The sequence below is a fragment of the Leishmania infantum genome, chromosome 30 (assembly GCF_000002875.2).
Source record: "Leishmania infantum JPCM5 genome chromosome 30".
Lineage (NCBI taxonomy): Eukaryota > Euglenozoa > Kinetoplastea > Trypanosomatida > Trypanosomatidae > Leishmania > Leishmania infantum.
This window is the reverse complement of record NC_009414.2, coordinates 882,625-897,654: the sequence shown is the minus strand read 5'-3', so window position 1 is coordinate 897,654 and position 15,030 is coordinate 882,625. Positions and strand designations below refer to the sequence as shown.

The 15,030-nt window shown below is 60.3% G+C and overlaps 1 protein-coding gene across 1 annotated transcript; it reads left to right on the top strand.

Moving 5' to 3' along the window:
• Positions 1-3,018: 3,018 nt before the first annotated feature.
• Positions 3,019-14,391, top strand: LINJ_30_2400 (conserved hypothetical protein; the record flags this gene model as incomplete). The annotated part of the gene is made up of 1 exon (XM_001467049.2): positions 3,019-14,391. The coding sequence occupies one exon, from the start codon at positions 3,019-3,021 to the stop codon at positions 14,389-14,391; it is 11,373 nt and encodes a 3,790-aa protein (XP_001467086.2).
• Between the last annotated feature and the right edge of the window lie 639 nt (positions 14,392-15,030).

Here is a 15,030-nt window from a genome sequence, read left to right as displayed (position 1 = left end):
GGCGTGCGCTGACGGAGGCCGAGGGAGAGGCGAATGCGAGGGGTGGGGGTGGGGAACCGGAAAACGGGGGAGGCATACAAAAGGCTCACGCAGCTCCCCTCCATGCCGTTGCAGTAGTGCCTCGCTAAAGTGGATCACACAGCCCGTTGTCTACCCTTTCGTTGTCACCAGGTCATAGCAGTTAAACGTGCTATTCGAAAGGGATAGAAAAGACAGCGTATGCAGTTGACTCTACACGGGTTGCGCTCTCTGGCTCGGGGCTCACGGTTTGTTGTTGCTCGCGGTGATGGCTTTGCGCCTGGTGTTTCTTCTTTTTTTTCCCCTTCTCCGCTTCGCTTTTTCTCTCCGTTCTCGTTCCTGTTATTCCATGTGCGCCTCTGATCTCCGTTGTCTTGCTCGCCTCTTTCTTCTTCGTTTGTGTGTGCGTGTTTTGCTTGCTGGCTTGTGTGTCGCCCCCTTTCTTTTCTGCTTCCACTATGCTTTTTGTATGTGTTCGCGCACGTGAAGCTGCGCTCGTGTCTGAGATGAAGGCGATGCGCTTTGTTTGGATGCTGTAGCTGCCGCTGTGGTTGCTGCGCCACGCAAATCGAGGGCTTGCCGCTGCGTGAGGCCGCGTTGATGCGCTGTAGACGCGAGCGGAGTGAAGGAGAGCTGGTTGGTTGGGCTTCTTCCCCACCCACCTGACACTTATGTAAACGCAGGGCAGATGCAGATGTCAGCAGGCGTTGATGCTCTTCCTCGCCATATAATCTGCACCAACAGCAAAAAGAAAAAAGAAACCCAGCCACAAAACCACTTTCTCGCTTGCCCCTCCCCCCGCTCTGCACATACACACACACACACTCACGCAAACACAGCTACTCATGGGTTGCTCTTGTGAGGCCAAGTATCTCTCTGCTCCCTTTTTCTAGTTGGTCGTGTTGTGCGTGTGGGTCTCGCTCTCTCTCTCTCGGTGCGTGCCCGCTCGTATGTGTATCTGTGTGTGTGGGTGGAGGCGCTCGTCGTGGTTGCTTTTGTTGGCATAGTGGCGCACGCACTCGCCTTCTGTGCGTGCGTGTATGGGCGTTCACTGGAGTTTTTTTTTTATGTGGTTGTCTTTCTTTGTTTGCTTCTTGCGGGTGTTCGCTTCTGCGTCCGTGCTCGTCTTCTTCCCTTGCCGCTTGTTGTTCGTTTCGTCTGCGGCACTTTCCTCTGCCCGGCTCCTCAACCGCTTTTTTTTAAATTTCGGTTGGTCACCCGCTTCACTCCTGCGCGAGGCCTTTGACTACCTCGAGTGTGAGCTGCTCTTGCTCTCGCCGCGTAGTAGGCGAACACTGTGTGCCGTGGTCTCTGCGTGGGATAGGGAGATGCCAAGTGTGTGATGCTGCCACCAGTACGGAAGGCCACTGGAAACAAGGCGCAGTAGTGCAAGGACGAGGGGTGGCCGGTGCAACTGCTGAGAGCCGGGGGGATGGAGGGCGCGCGCTGCCAGCGGTGAAAATGTAGGTTTAGCCGTGATCGCACCACGAGCAGACCCACCCGGGCGGGACGCAAAAAAGGACCTTCGCGGCACACGCGTTTTGGCGGCTCTTTAATTTTTGGAGGAAACCACAAACAAACGACGCAAAACGAAAAAAAAGCAAAGAGGAGCCGTCCGTGGGGCAGCTGTGTTGATCGCTTTCATGGAGAAGCAAGCATCCCCTAAAACGCAGATGGATGATTGATGGAAAAGACGAGGACTCACGTCCGCGTCGGGAGCAATCGCTGTAACTGCACGAAAAGAAAAGGAACTGACAAGCGCACATAGTGTGTGTGTGTGTGTTCGGCACCCGCACACCGCACGATACGGTCGGGTGATGGAGCGGCGGCCTTGTCTTGCACGTACGGTGTTGGGGAAGCGAGGAGAGGTGCATACAAATGATCCAACGAGTGGTGCCGCAATGGAAATACCCAGTGCAGTCTGCGCGGCGAGATCGTAGCAGCAGTGCGTGAAGCCGAGACGCTACTCATTTCTTTTTGCTCCATGCGTCCATGCCCCCTCTGCGCTCTCTCTCCCTCTGCCCTTCGGTGATTACACTGTGAGTGGACTTACCCGTTCTCATTGCAGTTAATGTGGCTACTGTTGCGTGTACTTTTCGTCTTCTCTCTTCCTATTTCTGCCTTTGGTACTCCACGACGTGCCCTCTGCTGCACTTGATGCGGTGATAAACGTTATTCTCTCACCCGCTCTCCGGCTTTCCGTCATGCAGGCTCTGTGGAGAACCACCGTAGATACATTCCTGGACTCGCTGACCCGACACCGCCACCCCCCTTCACTCACTTAGAAACGCATAGAAAAGCGAGTTTTGCTTTTGCGTGTGTAAGGGGGCGCGCGCTTAGGTGCCCATCTTCGTGTAGGGGAGAGGCTGCTGGGCGTTTTTCCTTGATTTTTACGCGGACGGTTGCAGCTGCTTGTGATGCGCACACGTATACGCATACAGCATCTCTCTTTTCTCACGCGTGCACTTGGCCATCATCGCATTTTTTACCGGTTGGAAGCCTCACACCGGGGGACTAGGGGTGCCGGGGAGGGGGCGGCAGACCTTGGTCACACATTCTCATGTACAGTGGGAACTTCTCTTGAAGCGTAATCTTTTTTTTTTCGTTGCCTTTGAACACCATTCAACGTTGCTGGGCGGCATCACAGACGTGGTGGATGGGTTACTCACCCTTTTGGAACGCATACACGCTCAGAAATACGTGGAAAAGAAACGCCGGCGGTGGAGACGCCGTTCTTGCTTTCATTTGATTTCTCTTTTAGTATTCGTTGGGGACATTTTCTTTTTTCTCTTGTTTCTTCTGCTGCGGTTATTTTGCTTCGCTGATTCCAAGCCGTTGGTCCCCCTCTCCCGCCCGATAAAACTACATACACCGCCTACTCGCGCGCGCATCGGGACACAACAGAAAGCGAACGCACACACACACACACACACACAGACAGACACACACAAGACGCACAGAAGGAAAAGAGAGCGGGGGCGCGGCACCGATTGCAGCAGCATGGCCTCGTCCATCACGCCGGTAGCCTTGCCGAGCAGCGCTCTCCTCAATCCCAAGGAGGCGGCTGTGTTTTACGAGTCCGTGTGCCGTAGCGAAGGCGTCTTTATCCAGTCGACGTTCCTCAAGCAGCTGCTGCTCGGCTCCGTGATCATCCAGTTTGAAAATGGCTACCTTGGCGAGAGTGGGGTGGGCCCCATCATTCGAACCCTTCAGTGCACACCACTTCGTGCTCTGCTCCTCGAAAAATGTGCCTTGAGTACGGAGGACATGAAGATAGTGTGTGCCGGCCTTGCGCAGCACCCGCAGCTGGAGAAGATCGACATCCGTGGTGTTCCCTTGACCATCGGCGGGGCCAAGGAACTGCTGCACCTCGTGACGCATAACACGCGCATTACAGAGGTGCTGATGGACGAGTCGGTGCCAAAGTACGTTGCCATTCAGCAGCAATGCAACCGCCACGCCGAGGCCACGCACCAAATCAGCGAGTGTATGATCTGCGGAGCGGCTGTGTCGTCCAAGGCGGGAACGTCGTGCGAGACGCTGGTCACTCGCTTGCTGCTCGAGTACTTGATGCCCGCCACAAAGTCTGTGAGCGTCGCGGGTTTGCGAGTGCTGTGCGGTGCTTGGCAGGAGTGCCTCAATCGCAATAAGGGCATTCTAGCGGTCTGCGCTGGCCTATGTGCAGAGTCGCTCGCGGAGGACTTGTGCCGCTGCGTGTCCAGCGTCACCAAGGCCCTCGTGATGCACAAGCCCTACAATGCGCCGAACCTCGTCTTTCTCCGCGCCTACCTCACCCGCGAGCATATGCGACTGCAGGCGGAGGTGGAGGCGGAGCAGGCCCCGCAGCCTGAGCACGGCTCTGCCCCCTCGCCGTCTCTGCTAGTCCCTGGGCCGGTGGATGCTGTGCTGGAGGAGCGATGGCGTACCAAACGTGCTCGCATCGATATCGATGCCTTCTTCCAGGACGACAACTCCCTCTGTCTCCCTCGCTGCACCGTGTGTGGTTGCCCAGCCGAATGCTCCCAGGACGGCCCTACGTGGCTGCTACGCGTGTTACAGAAGGACATCACAGAACATGGGGCCGTGGTTACACCGGTCGCGCTCGTGCGGCTCTGGCGTCTTTTCGGGCTCTACGCGAACCTGCAGCCGTGCTCGCGACGTTGCGTGCGTCACCTGGTGCGTTACGGCTTGTACGGCTACGGCGGTGTGAACTGCAGCTACGCCAGCGGCTACCCGCCACTCTCGAGCGCAGCAGGCGGCCACGCCGCGCTCCAGCGACTTCCTCTCGTCAACTTCAGCGTTGTGGACATCGAGCGGGAGGTGGTCGAGGACGTCTGTGGCGGGGAGCTCAACTGCGCCTTGACCGTGGCAAGTGCACTGGCGGACGAGGAAGCGGCTCCCATGGATCCCTATCTTCTCTTTGCGATTGGTCGGCAGCTGCGCCGACAGTCGGTGCGCACCATTGGCATGGATCTGGCCAGCGCCTGCGAGGCGGCACGGTTGGTTGGCTGTCTGCCTGTCAGCGAGGCGCCGTTCAAGTACCGTGGGCGCAACAGCACCGCCGAAGCCCCACCGCGAGACCTTGTCGCGGACTGGGCCACGTGGAGCAGCAGTAGCGGTGAGGCCACGGTGCGGAAGTGGCTCCACCGCGCCTTTGCTCACCGGCGGCAGCGGGTCTGCGTGGTGGATGGCCCGCATCGCGATCTCTTCGATAACATACGCGCGGCGCTATGGACGCTGCGGCGGCAGGCACGCTCTATCTTGGTGACCGTGAAGTTTGTCGTGGCGTGGCTGTCGCTGCCGAACGGGGTCATAGCGCCTGATACGTCGGTCCACAAGCACGGCTTCTACACAACGGCAAAGGTAATCGGGCAGATCACGCTCCACAGTACGGTGTACATCATTCTCCAGTTCCCGTTCGGCATCCATGTCGGGTACAAGGGCTTCTTCTACCTTCCCAAGACCGTCTTTCTGCAGATCGTCCGAGGGCTGGCCTTTGTCTTTCTGGACACTGTGGGGATAGAGTATCGCTCAGCCGGTCGAGCTGCGTGCGTGCACGGCTACGAGTTGGTTGGACGCCCCGTCGGCGCCACATCGCCGGACGCGCTTGCCCTTCTGCGACGGCTGCTGATGTGCTTAATGGTGTTGGGACTGGAGCAGAGACAGGCTGCCGTCACAGTGTGGGGCGCCGCGCTTGGGTCGTGCGACGTGAAGGAAATGCGACGCCTCTTGAGCCACGAGCATCTGCCGGCGCCGCTGCGGTTTTTGCGCAGCTTATTAGAGGCGAGGCAGGTGGCGATGGCGGAGCCTGACCTCTCAGACTGCCGCCCCGGCATGGGACGGCGACGTCAGGGTCATGCAACGGCGTCGCGCACGTACTGGGAGCGAGTGCTGCTCTTCAGCCGCTTCCCGTCTCAGCTCCTGTTCTTCTTTAGTGAGCTCATCGGCACTCGGGAATGCTTCGATTGGCTACAAGAGGCGCTACGCGCCGCATCGGCCGTGCTCACGACCGCAAAGGACGGCGGTACATCAGACCAAGCGGCACTGAGCTTGAGTACGGTGAGGCAGGGGGCTGATCTCATGTCCCACCCACTCACCTCCACTGCTGAACGCCAGTGGATCGTGACACTCCCAGCCCCGTCGCAGGTGGTCACCACCGTTCGCGTTCCGAAGTTTTCTCTGCAGCTCGATAGCACCCCGACAGGCGTCGCGGCAAGGCGGTCGACATCGGCGTCGCGGCAGCGCAGGAGCGTGAGGCGCGAGCAGATGATATCGATGGCCCCCAAGCATGCCGCGGCCAAGACCCCGAGTCCGCCGTCCGCTCTGCCGTTGGGCGAGAGAAGAAGAAAGACGCTGAGGCAGTCTGCTGTGACCAGCTCGGCGCCGAAAGGATCGCTGAGGGCGAAGTCTGCCGAGAGCCAAGCGTCAGAGGAGGGGATGAGCACCACTAACGCGGCTTCCACGGCCTTGCGGACGGAGAGCCGGCCCTCGTTTCCATTTGACCAGAACCTTCAGCATCAGCTTCATCGGAAGTGGGCGGGCGAAAGGGCAAAGCGGCAGGAGTCCCTTCAAGCAGCGTCGTCGGTTGGGATTCTCGAGTTTCTACGTGCTCTTCACCAGCCCAGATCGGCTGTGAAGCAACTGAGAAGGGGTTCAAACAGCGCATTGCAGAGGATGCACGCAGATGACATGCACGCTCTCGACGCTTCGAATTGCGGTGACGCGCCCGCGGCGATTCCGGGACGACTTTTGGGCAAGCCGTGGCTGGTGTTGCCGTTTCCGGGGAGTACCGGCAACAGCAACAACACCGCTACTTCCTCCTCGTCACCCGTATCCGACATACTGCTCCTGTTCATTGGTGATACTGTGAGCGCCTACAGTCAGTGTGAGTCCAGACTCCTCTGTGGTCCAGTCGCAATGTGTGACGATCCTTTGCTAGTAGATTTTCCTTTCCGCACGGGTGTTGACGCGGCGGTAGCGCACCCGACTGAGCCTCACCTCGCCTTCTTCTTCTCCGGGAGAGAGTGGCTGCTGTTTGATTTCTACCTGGCCGAGTGCGTGGACGGTCCCTACGCGACGAGCAGCCACGGCCAATTCCGTCGGCTGCCGTCCATCTTTCATGATAGGGTGGATGGCGTTGTGCACATCCCTCATACGCAGCTGCTCGTCTTCTTCCGTGACTACTGCTACGTTGTCTTCGATACGTCCACACGGCACTGCGTCGGTGGCATGGGCTTTCTCGACCCGCCGTCGAGGGAGACCGTTGGCCCAGGTGGCCCACCTGTGTTAGCGGGGCACAACTCCTCCTCCATGCCGCCCGCGCTAAAGGACCTGATCCGGACTCTGCAGCAAACAACCGCAGCGTCGCAAAATGCCAAGTCCGCACAAATGCAGCGAGACAAGTCAAGCGATGTGGACAGTGACGCAGACGACGACGCGGCGCGGGCGATGACCGGTCCAAGCAGCATCGGAACGACAGCGCTGCCGCTCCTGCTTTCCGTGCAGCTCCAGGGACTTCTGGGGACAGCACCCATGACGGCCTTCTGCATTCGGAGTGCGGACTCTGAGAAGAGCACAGAGGCCTGCTATGTGGTGAGTCGCACCGGCGCCGTGATACCAGTGTGCTGGCAGCCCCTGGAGGACGTTGCGTCGGAAGCTGAAACGCAGGAGAGCGGCGCGGGTGTGCGTCCTGAGCGGCAGCGCCGCTGGCTTCTTAATGTACAGGAGCACTCATCTCCCACTACAGAGACGCCCCTGCGGAACCTGCCGCTTCTCTTTCGGCAGTTCACCACAGCGGCGCTCGCGGGCTTGTGTAAGCTGGCCGTTGAGACAGAATGCACGCTTACGCACCCATGCACCGTCTCGGCTGCTTCCTCGCCACAGCTGTGCGTCTTTGATCCTGAGAGGCAGGTGCAAACCAGTAACGTATCCCCGCTCGCCGCCGTGGCCCCGCATGACGCAGGCACAGAGAGAAACAGTGCCACTGCCAACACCTCTTCAGGAGCGCCATACTCGCCTGAGGGCAGCTGTGGAAAGCCACTCTCGACCAGTCCCTTGACAAGAATTACTTCCTCGCTGATTGCGACAGATCTGGGAGAGCGGGTGCCGCTGGCGCTATCGCGCTGCTGGTCAGCGCAGGAAACTGGCATCGAGTTTACGGGGAACTCGACCTGGCACGACGAAGTCCTCTTTTACGGCGACGCAGAGGAGCCGCAGCGGCCGCGTGCGTCTGAGATATCGGATAGTCTCGCTGCCGAGGGCCAGTCGTCGCCACCGCCGCAGCAGCAGGAGGCTTCTGGGGGCGCCGCAGACGTGGACGGTGCGCAACGGGTATCCTTCATTGAATATGACCTCGGCGCCTCCGCTCCGCCGCGCATCTTCACGGCACTTTTGCTGGTCCTCGACACCTCCGCGCTTCCTTCGTCACTTTTGCAGCTCTCCTCCTTGGTGGCCTCCGTGGACAGCAGCACCGATGGCACGATGTACTTTTCCCAGGCTCTTGTTCGAATCACGAGTCCGGTGGTAGCGGCGCGATGGGGTAGCGGCGCCGGGTCTGTGACTTTCTCTGCCGCGCGCTTTTGGAGGCTGCGATTCCGCACGCCGGTGCCGGCCTGTCTCGGTGTTGTTCGTCTCTTCTGGATGGAGACGGCCCCGGGCAGCTTCGCAGAAACGCAGCTGCCCGCGCCCACGGTGCTCTCGCCGTGCATACCGGTAACGCTCACGGCGCCACCGCTACCGCGGGAGCCCAGCGCCGGTGATGGCGATGTCGCAGCCGCGCAGCCGTCGTCTCACAGCGGCAGAGCCGCCACCGGCGATCCCCTCATCATTGAAGCAGAGGAGCTGTTCCAAGCATCGAGGAAGCTGATCTCAAGCGACAATTTTCACCCCGTGTTCGCCGATGACCCGAGTCGCAGCGGCGCCGGCTGGTTCGTCCCGCACGCGGTGATGCCGGAGCTCGTGAGCTCCTCCATTTCTACATGTGTCTTCGTATGTGCTTCCTCCATACTGCAGCTGGGTTGGGCCCACCAGGGCGCAAGCAGTGCTTCACCACAAGCAGAGGCACAGCCCATGGTGCGCCGCACGGGTTTCCGCGACATACCCTATCCTTTTGTGCTTGGCTGGGACGCAGTCTTTTACGTCGCTCCACGCAAGCACCCAGGCAGGGTCGCCCTACTCCGCGGTGATTGGATGCTGCTGTGGGACCTTCACGAGCAGCGACCCCTTAGCGACGTGCTGCTGTGGCGCACCTCGGCACTGCTGGGCAAACTAGGGTCGCTGCCCATCGCCACCGTCATCGCTGTCATCAATTGCTGGTCTAGCGAGGAGGGAGACGCGGTGATCGGTATATTTCACGTCGCGTCTTCGCTAGAGGAACGGGAGGTGAAGTACGTGGAGTTTGATCTGGAAACAGGTGCGGTGCTTGATCTCCCAGTGCTACTGGCCGCATGTTTGACGAATCGCTTCCGTGCACCGCCGCCGCCCCCTGGCAGCACTCTTCATACAGTCTTGTGTACACCGAGCTCGCCGTCGACGTGGTACATGTTTTGGGATCGCAGCGTGCAAAGAGTTTCCAGGGCCGAACTCATGGCCGAGAACGGCAATGGCGGTGATGATGGGGTAGCTGCTGCCGACCCGCTGTCCGAGTCGCGTCTCTTCTATTCGGTGCCGCTCTACCTGAGCGAGTGGGGCCAGCCGCAACACCACTGTAGCGTGTTGCTCGATGTGCCGCAGCTCCTGAAAGACGCGCAAGGGGAGTCGGGCGACGACCTCATGATCACCGGCATGCAACTCTACAGCGCCGGCGGCCGGGCTGGTGAGAGGACGTGCTGGCAAGTGCAGTGCAGCGAGAACGGCGGGGGCGAGTGGAAGGATGTGGCAATGCACTACCAAGCCGCTGGGGGCCGTGTGTGCGGCGACACGCTATGGACGCCAACTGACGCCTGCGCGCTGAGCAAGTGCCCGTACTGGCGGCTGTCGCGTGTGGCGTCCTCGCAAGATCCAAATGCTGCCTTCGCTGCTATGCCGTCGTCGACTGCATCGGAGTCTGCGGTGGCTCAATCATACTCGCAGCTGCGCTTGCTTACCGTGCCACGACGGCGCTGTCGCCAGCTGCCGACGCGCATTTCGGGCGACGCAGCAACAACACCAGTGGCAGACATCAATTCCTTCTTCTCCCAACGCGCTCCAGGAGTCGTGACGCTGTCGTTGCAGCCGTGTGCCTCGGCCACGGCCACTCCCTTGAGCCCTTCGCCTGACGGCGTTACGTACGAGCTGATGTGGGACTACGGATCGTCACCGGTGGCGTTGTGCAGCGTTGCCTTCGAGCCTCGCGATAAATCGCCGTTCACCGTTCAGTGCACGTGGACGATGTGGCACAGTAGCACGGCTGCCGGGCCGGGCATCTGCTCCGCCACGACGACAAAGCTGATCCGCGGTAGCGACACTTGCGGGAGGTGCACACTTTCCTGGCTGCCAGATGGCCCCTATCGCTACTGGCGCCTGCAGTGTGAATGGAGGACGATAGCGGGTGCCGCCTCCGGTGATTGCCCCCCGTCCTCTCTCATCATCTCGTCTTTCAGCGCACACGAGTACGACGGCCCCCTTATTACCGTGTACAACGCCGACGGCGGCTGCCTGAGAGCGACACCACTGTTGTGGCCGATGGCAGATCGTGCGACTACGTCGCCATATCAGCTGCAGTGTGTCGCCAACAGCGTTATCCAGCTAATGAACGTCCCGCTGGGCCTGACGCTCTGGGAGACAGAGTTCTTTGGGGAAAGGGGCAGCTGCATGGCTCGCATCGCCGTGGAGTCTACCAACGACGCAAGACAATGGTATATCGCAGCTGAGACGACGATTTGCACGGCAATGGCGACTGCGTCAAGACCGCAGCTGTGCTCGCTCTCGTGGCCGAGCTGCGGAGCACATGTCCTCTGGCGTCTGCGCGTGCTTGAATCATCCGCTGACGTGACGCTGCACTTGACGCGTGTGCGGCTCGGCCACCGCCCGACAGCCAGCCACATCTCCATCTTTGTGCCCCAGCCCACGACGAGTAATCCAGGCTCTGCAGCGACAGCGGCCGCGACCGTCGGAGCCTTGCACAGGAACTTGTCCGTCACGGTTGTGGCGGAAGCACCAGTCGAGCACGCATCCGTCTCGATGCTGAGGTTGACGCGTCCTCAGCGCATGGTGCGGGTGCGCGCCACGCTTCCGAGCAGCGCCGCCCGCTACCACGTAGAGTACCTGGGCCTTGATGGGACTTCGTGGCTTTTCGCAGCCGTGATGGATAGTGGCTGTGCAGATGCACTGTACAGCGCCTACTCGTCGAACAGTTTTTCCGCGGTTGTGGCGTCCGTCTCGTGGGATGGCACCCTTGTTTCCCCCAGTACCCACTGGCGCCTTCGCCCGGTGAATGAAACCTCTCTCGATCAGCCGCAGGGTGTGGAGTGGTTCGAGCACAGCAGTGAGTATGCGGAGCTGGTCGACACAGCAGAGATACCAGGCATGGTCGTGAGCACTAGCGGGTTCACGGAGGTACATCTTCCAAGCATGCTGAGCGGCAGCGCACCGCACCGCAGGACAACGGAGGAATCTACGGCGCGCATAGCTCCCCCGATGCCGGTGCTGCAGTGCGCCGCGCAGAGTCTGCAGAGCTCAGACACGGCGCAAGATTCGACGCCGAGTGCGGTGACGTGGTCCTTTCTCTCTCCGGTGATGTTTGACCAGGTTCTGCTGTTCGTTCAGTACACCGTAGACAAACCTGTCGCACCCGCTGTCGCGGAGGCACTTGGAGAGGAGAGTGGCGGCTCCGCGTCAGCAGACGCGGAGGCGCCAGCGCCAGCGCCGCCAGCACCGCAGGTGTCCGCGAATCAGCCGCTTCAGCAGGTACTCGTAGAGACAAGCGATAATGGGCAGGATTACGTCGCCGTTGCCGAAACCGTGCTGCGCCTGTGCGACCAAACCGTCTCGCTTCGCTGGGTGGAGGTGCCTAAGGCGGCCTTTTGGCGGCTTCGCTTTACCCGACGAGTGGTGCCGCCGGAAGCGTTGCCAGGAGAGGCGCCACTGCCGGTGGACAAGCCATTCACCTTCACTCTTAGCTTGTACGCAGCACGGTGGCTGATTCGACGTGGTGGCCACGCTCTTCTTGCGCAGGTTGCGAAGCCAACACCGGGGCACTACACCAACACCATCTTCCGCTCATGGATCTCTGAAGCCTTCAGTCGTGAAGGTGCTTTTATGCAGTCGTGCCTGCATGCGTTTGAGGAGTACACGCGCGCGCAGAATCAACCGCGGCAGACGGACGCCATAAGCCGACTAGGGCAGGTGGCAGGCACTGTGCAGAAGATGAAGCAGATGTACCAGTCCTTTCTGCAGAAGGCCGCAAAGGAGGCTGGGAGCTACATGCGGCTGGGCGGCGAGGAGGCTGCGCAGGAGGCAGACGGCAGAAGCTCGCGCTCGGTAGCCCCTCTGTTGCCACCTTCAATTCCTGCTGAAGTTTCGGAGTGGCTCTCGAAGGAGCATCTCTCGTCGGATATCATCTACCTTCTCGTGGCCTCGACGACAGCCACGTCGATCGGCGGCCCGCATGTGCTACACCTCGCCGAGCTTCTGAATCATCCGCTAGCGTTCCGGCAGGCGCTGCAGTTCACGAAGCGGACAACGTCCTGGTTCTATCCGTGTCTGGAAGCCGTCGGCCCCCTCGCGGAGGACTGGTACGGCTTCCCGGCATCTAGGGTGTGCGCTTCTCTTTCCGTGTTCTGGAGTCTCTCCACTCTGCTCCAGCGTCAGCTTGGCGCGCTCCTCTCCACGGCGGACGCGATCACACCGCTGAGTGAACACGTCGCAAGCCCGCTCGTTGTCGTTCGCGTCACTGAATCCAACTGGGAGCCAATCCACCACTTTCCGACCGTGGCACCGCTCCTCTACGCCGTTGGTTTCCACGAACGACCCTTTACGATGGCCTTCGCAATCAACGACATCGTTTTCACGCCGCCGTATGCCATGGGCGTCCCCAGCACCCGTGACTCACAGCCTCTTGTGAGCCCGTACCCTTACATGATCGCCGCGGGTGTCAACTTTGTGCAGCAATGCCCGCTGGCGTGCTGCCCGGCCCCAGTGATGGATGTGCTGCGCTACATCCTTCCGGCAAGCGCCTTCGTGGTGGATGCAAGAGGGAACGCGATTGTGCTGACCACATTGGTGCTGACTGTCGGCTCTCTTCGCGCGGGCAGCGGAGTCGGCGGCGAGGAGCGCAGCGCGGTGCTGCGCTTCACCGTGTCCGGTAATGGTGTCAACTTTGGTCTCACTGGCCTCGTCATGGAATCGATCGAGTTCGAGGTGTTGATGCTAAGCGCCGATGGCGTCTCCGCGGACCGCGACGCACCTGCGGAGCAGCGCTTCCATCAGATGAACTTCGTCTCTCATGGAGCACGCTTTGTAGGCGGCGCTGGTGCCTTGGCGGGAGGACGGCCAGCGGCACAGCCGGAGAATGATGGATCAACCCCTGAAGTGGAACTTCCTTTGAGCTTGATGGGTGCCGTGGATAGCGACGGGCTGCCCTTGGTTAGCCTCCGCGGCGATTTCGGAAACGCTCGCTTTGCCACGGTTGCGGAGCTCCCTGGCGCCGTAGTGACTCACCTGCAGTTCACAACCATCTGCCATGTGGAAGGCTCCGTACCCGTGGTGGACGCATCCTCGACTGGAGGCGGAGAAGGCGACAGCAACGTCGCGCATTGGGTCTTTGCGCCGCTGGAGGGCGAGGGACAGGTGCTCCTCCCGGGGGTGTTGTGCAGCTGCAACTGTGCCTGCACGGTCGACACCACGTGGGGAGAAAGTGAATTACCGGTGCGACTGAGTAGCTTTCACATCGCGGTGGATCGCTGCGCTGTCGAGGATCTGGAGGCGATCTTTCGCGCGTGCAGGGGCGACGAGCGAGACCTCGGCCAGGAGCTGTTTTTGTCGGCAAGGCGGGACGCCACGGCGTATGATGTGGGTGGGTTGCGTATTGAAGTGGCTGCCTCATTGCGCGTGTTGACGGGCCACGTCGTAGACGACCGAGTGCGCTTGTCACTGAAGGGCATGGCGGTCCTGAGTCTGGAGAACACGGCTATACCTGATGCGACGCTCGAGATGGACTGTGAGGCCGGCTTCATCGCTCTGACGGCGCGGTGCGTGCACCCGCTCGTGGTTGGCGCCATTCTCGTAGAGGGATGTACGGAGAAGCCCATCTTGATGCAGCTTCTCCGCCCAGTCGGTGTGCCTCGGGGTATTGGTGAGAGGACAGACCAGGGCTCAGCCCCCGCTTCGGCAATCCGTTTCTTGGTGTGTGGCTACGGTCGCCTCTTCAGCGCCCATCACATGGCGCAGGTGACGCTCGAATTGTCGCAAAGCACGGAGCGGTTCAACTCCGTGACTTTAGTCGCCGCGTCTTTGCGCCACGTCGGCCTCGCCGTTACTCTCCAGGATTGTGTTGTGTCGGAAGTGTGGCGCTTCGCTCAGATGACCATCAATGAGCGTGCTCTACGAGGCGTAATTGAGCGTGACATGGGTGGTGTGCCGATCATTGCGGCGATGCAGGCTCACCAAATCCCGTTGGCACTCTCTATCGCCTCTATAGCCCCAGAGCCGTACGACCTTGTGGCGCAGCGCCTGTCGTGCCGCGTGAAGGGTCTGCTCTATGGCACATGCTTTGACGTGGTCACCTCTGTTGTCGCGCCTGACGACTCCGACGACCTGTGGTCCCTTCTTGGGGCCCAGTGCATCCCTGCAATGCTCGAGCAGTGCGAGGCAAATCTGTGGGCCTCCTATGCTAACGTTATTGGGCTGCGCGAGACCAGCAGTGGCTGCCGCCCCGACACGGACGCCACCGTATAGAACGAGTGTTGTGAGACTGCATTTCCGTTGCAGGATTCTTCCTGGTCTGTTAGTCGTTTGTTTCCTTGGCTGTACTTGGCTCTCGCACGTCTTTGTGAGGGGATGTACTTGTTTCGCAGCATGCAGAGCTCCATCGTTGGCGGCTGTGTTCCGTGCCTTTATTTTTCTGGTCAGGTTCCCCTTCTCCACTTCCATGTATAGCCCCGGAGATGCGCCGAGAATCTCAAATTGCAACTAGACCGCTGAACTCGGAATACCCTCCCACACACCCCATTTCGCGCATGCTCCGGAAGGCCGACGATCTTGTTCGCTCGAGTTTAGTTTCGCGCATCTTCGTCGGCTCTCTCCTCACCTCTTCTCCTGCCCCTCCCCCCTCCCTCTCTCTCTTGTGGGAGACGAAAAGGGCATGCCTGAAATGGGAACTGCCCTCTTTGCCCTCCACCGGCTCCACTGCTCTCCTTGCTCGGCATCCCCCGCTTCTTTTTTTTTCTTCGTCTACCCTACGCATGCATATCGCCAGCACCACGGCGCATACCGGGGCTCACTTTCTCCAGCCCACTTGCTGTTGCTTTGCCGGCCGCATCTCTCACCCTCTTTCTCGCGGCTGTACATCGCACTTTCTTTCACTAGGGTATTGCC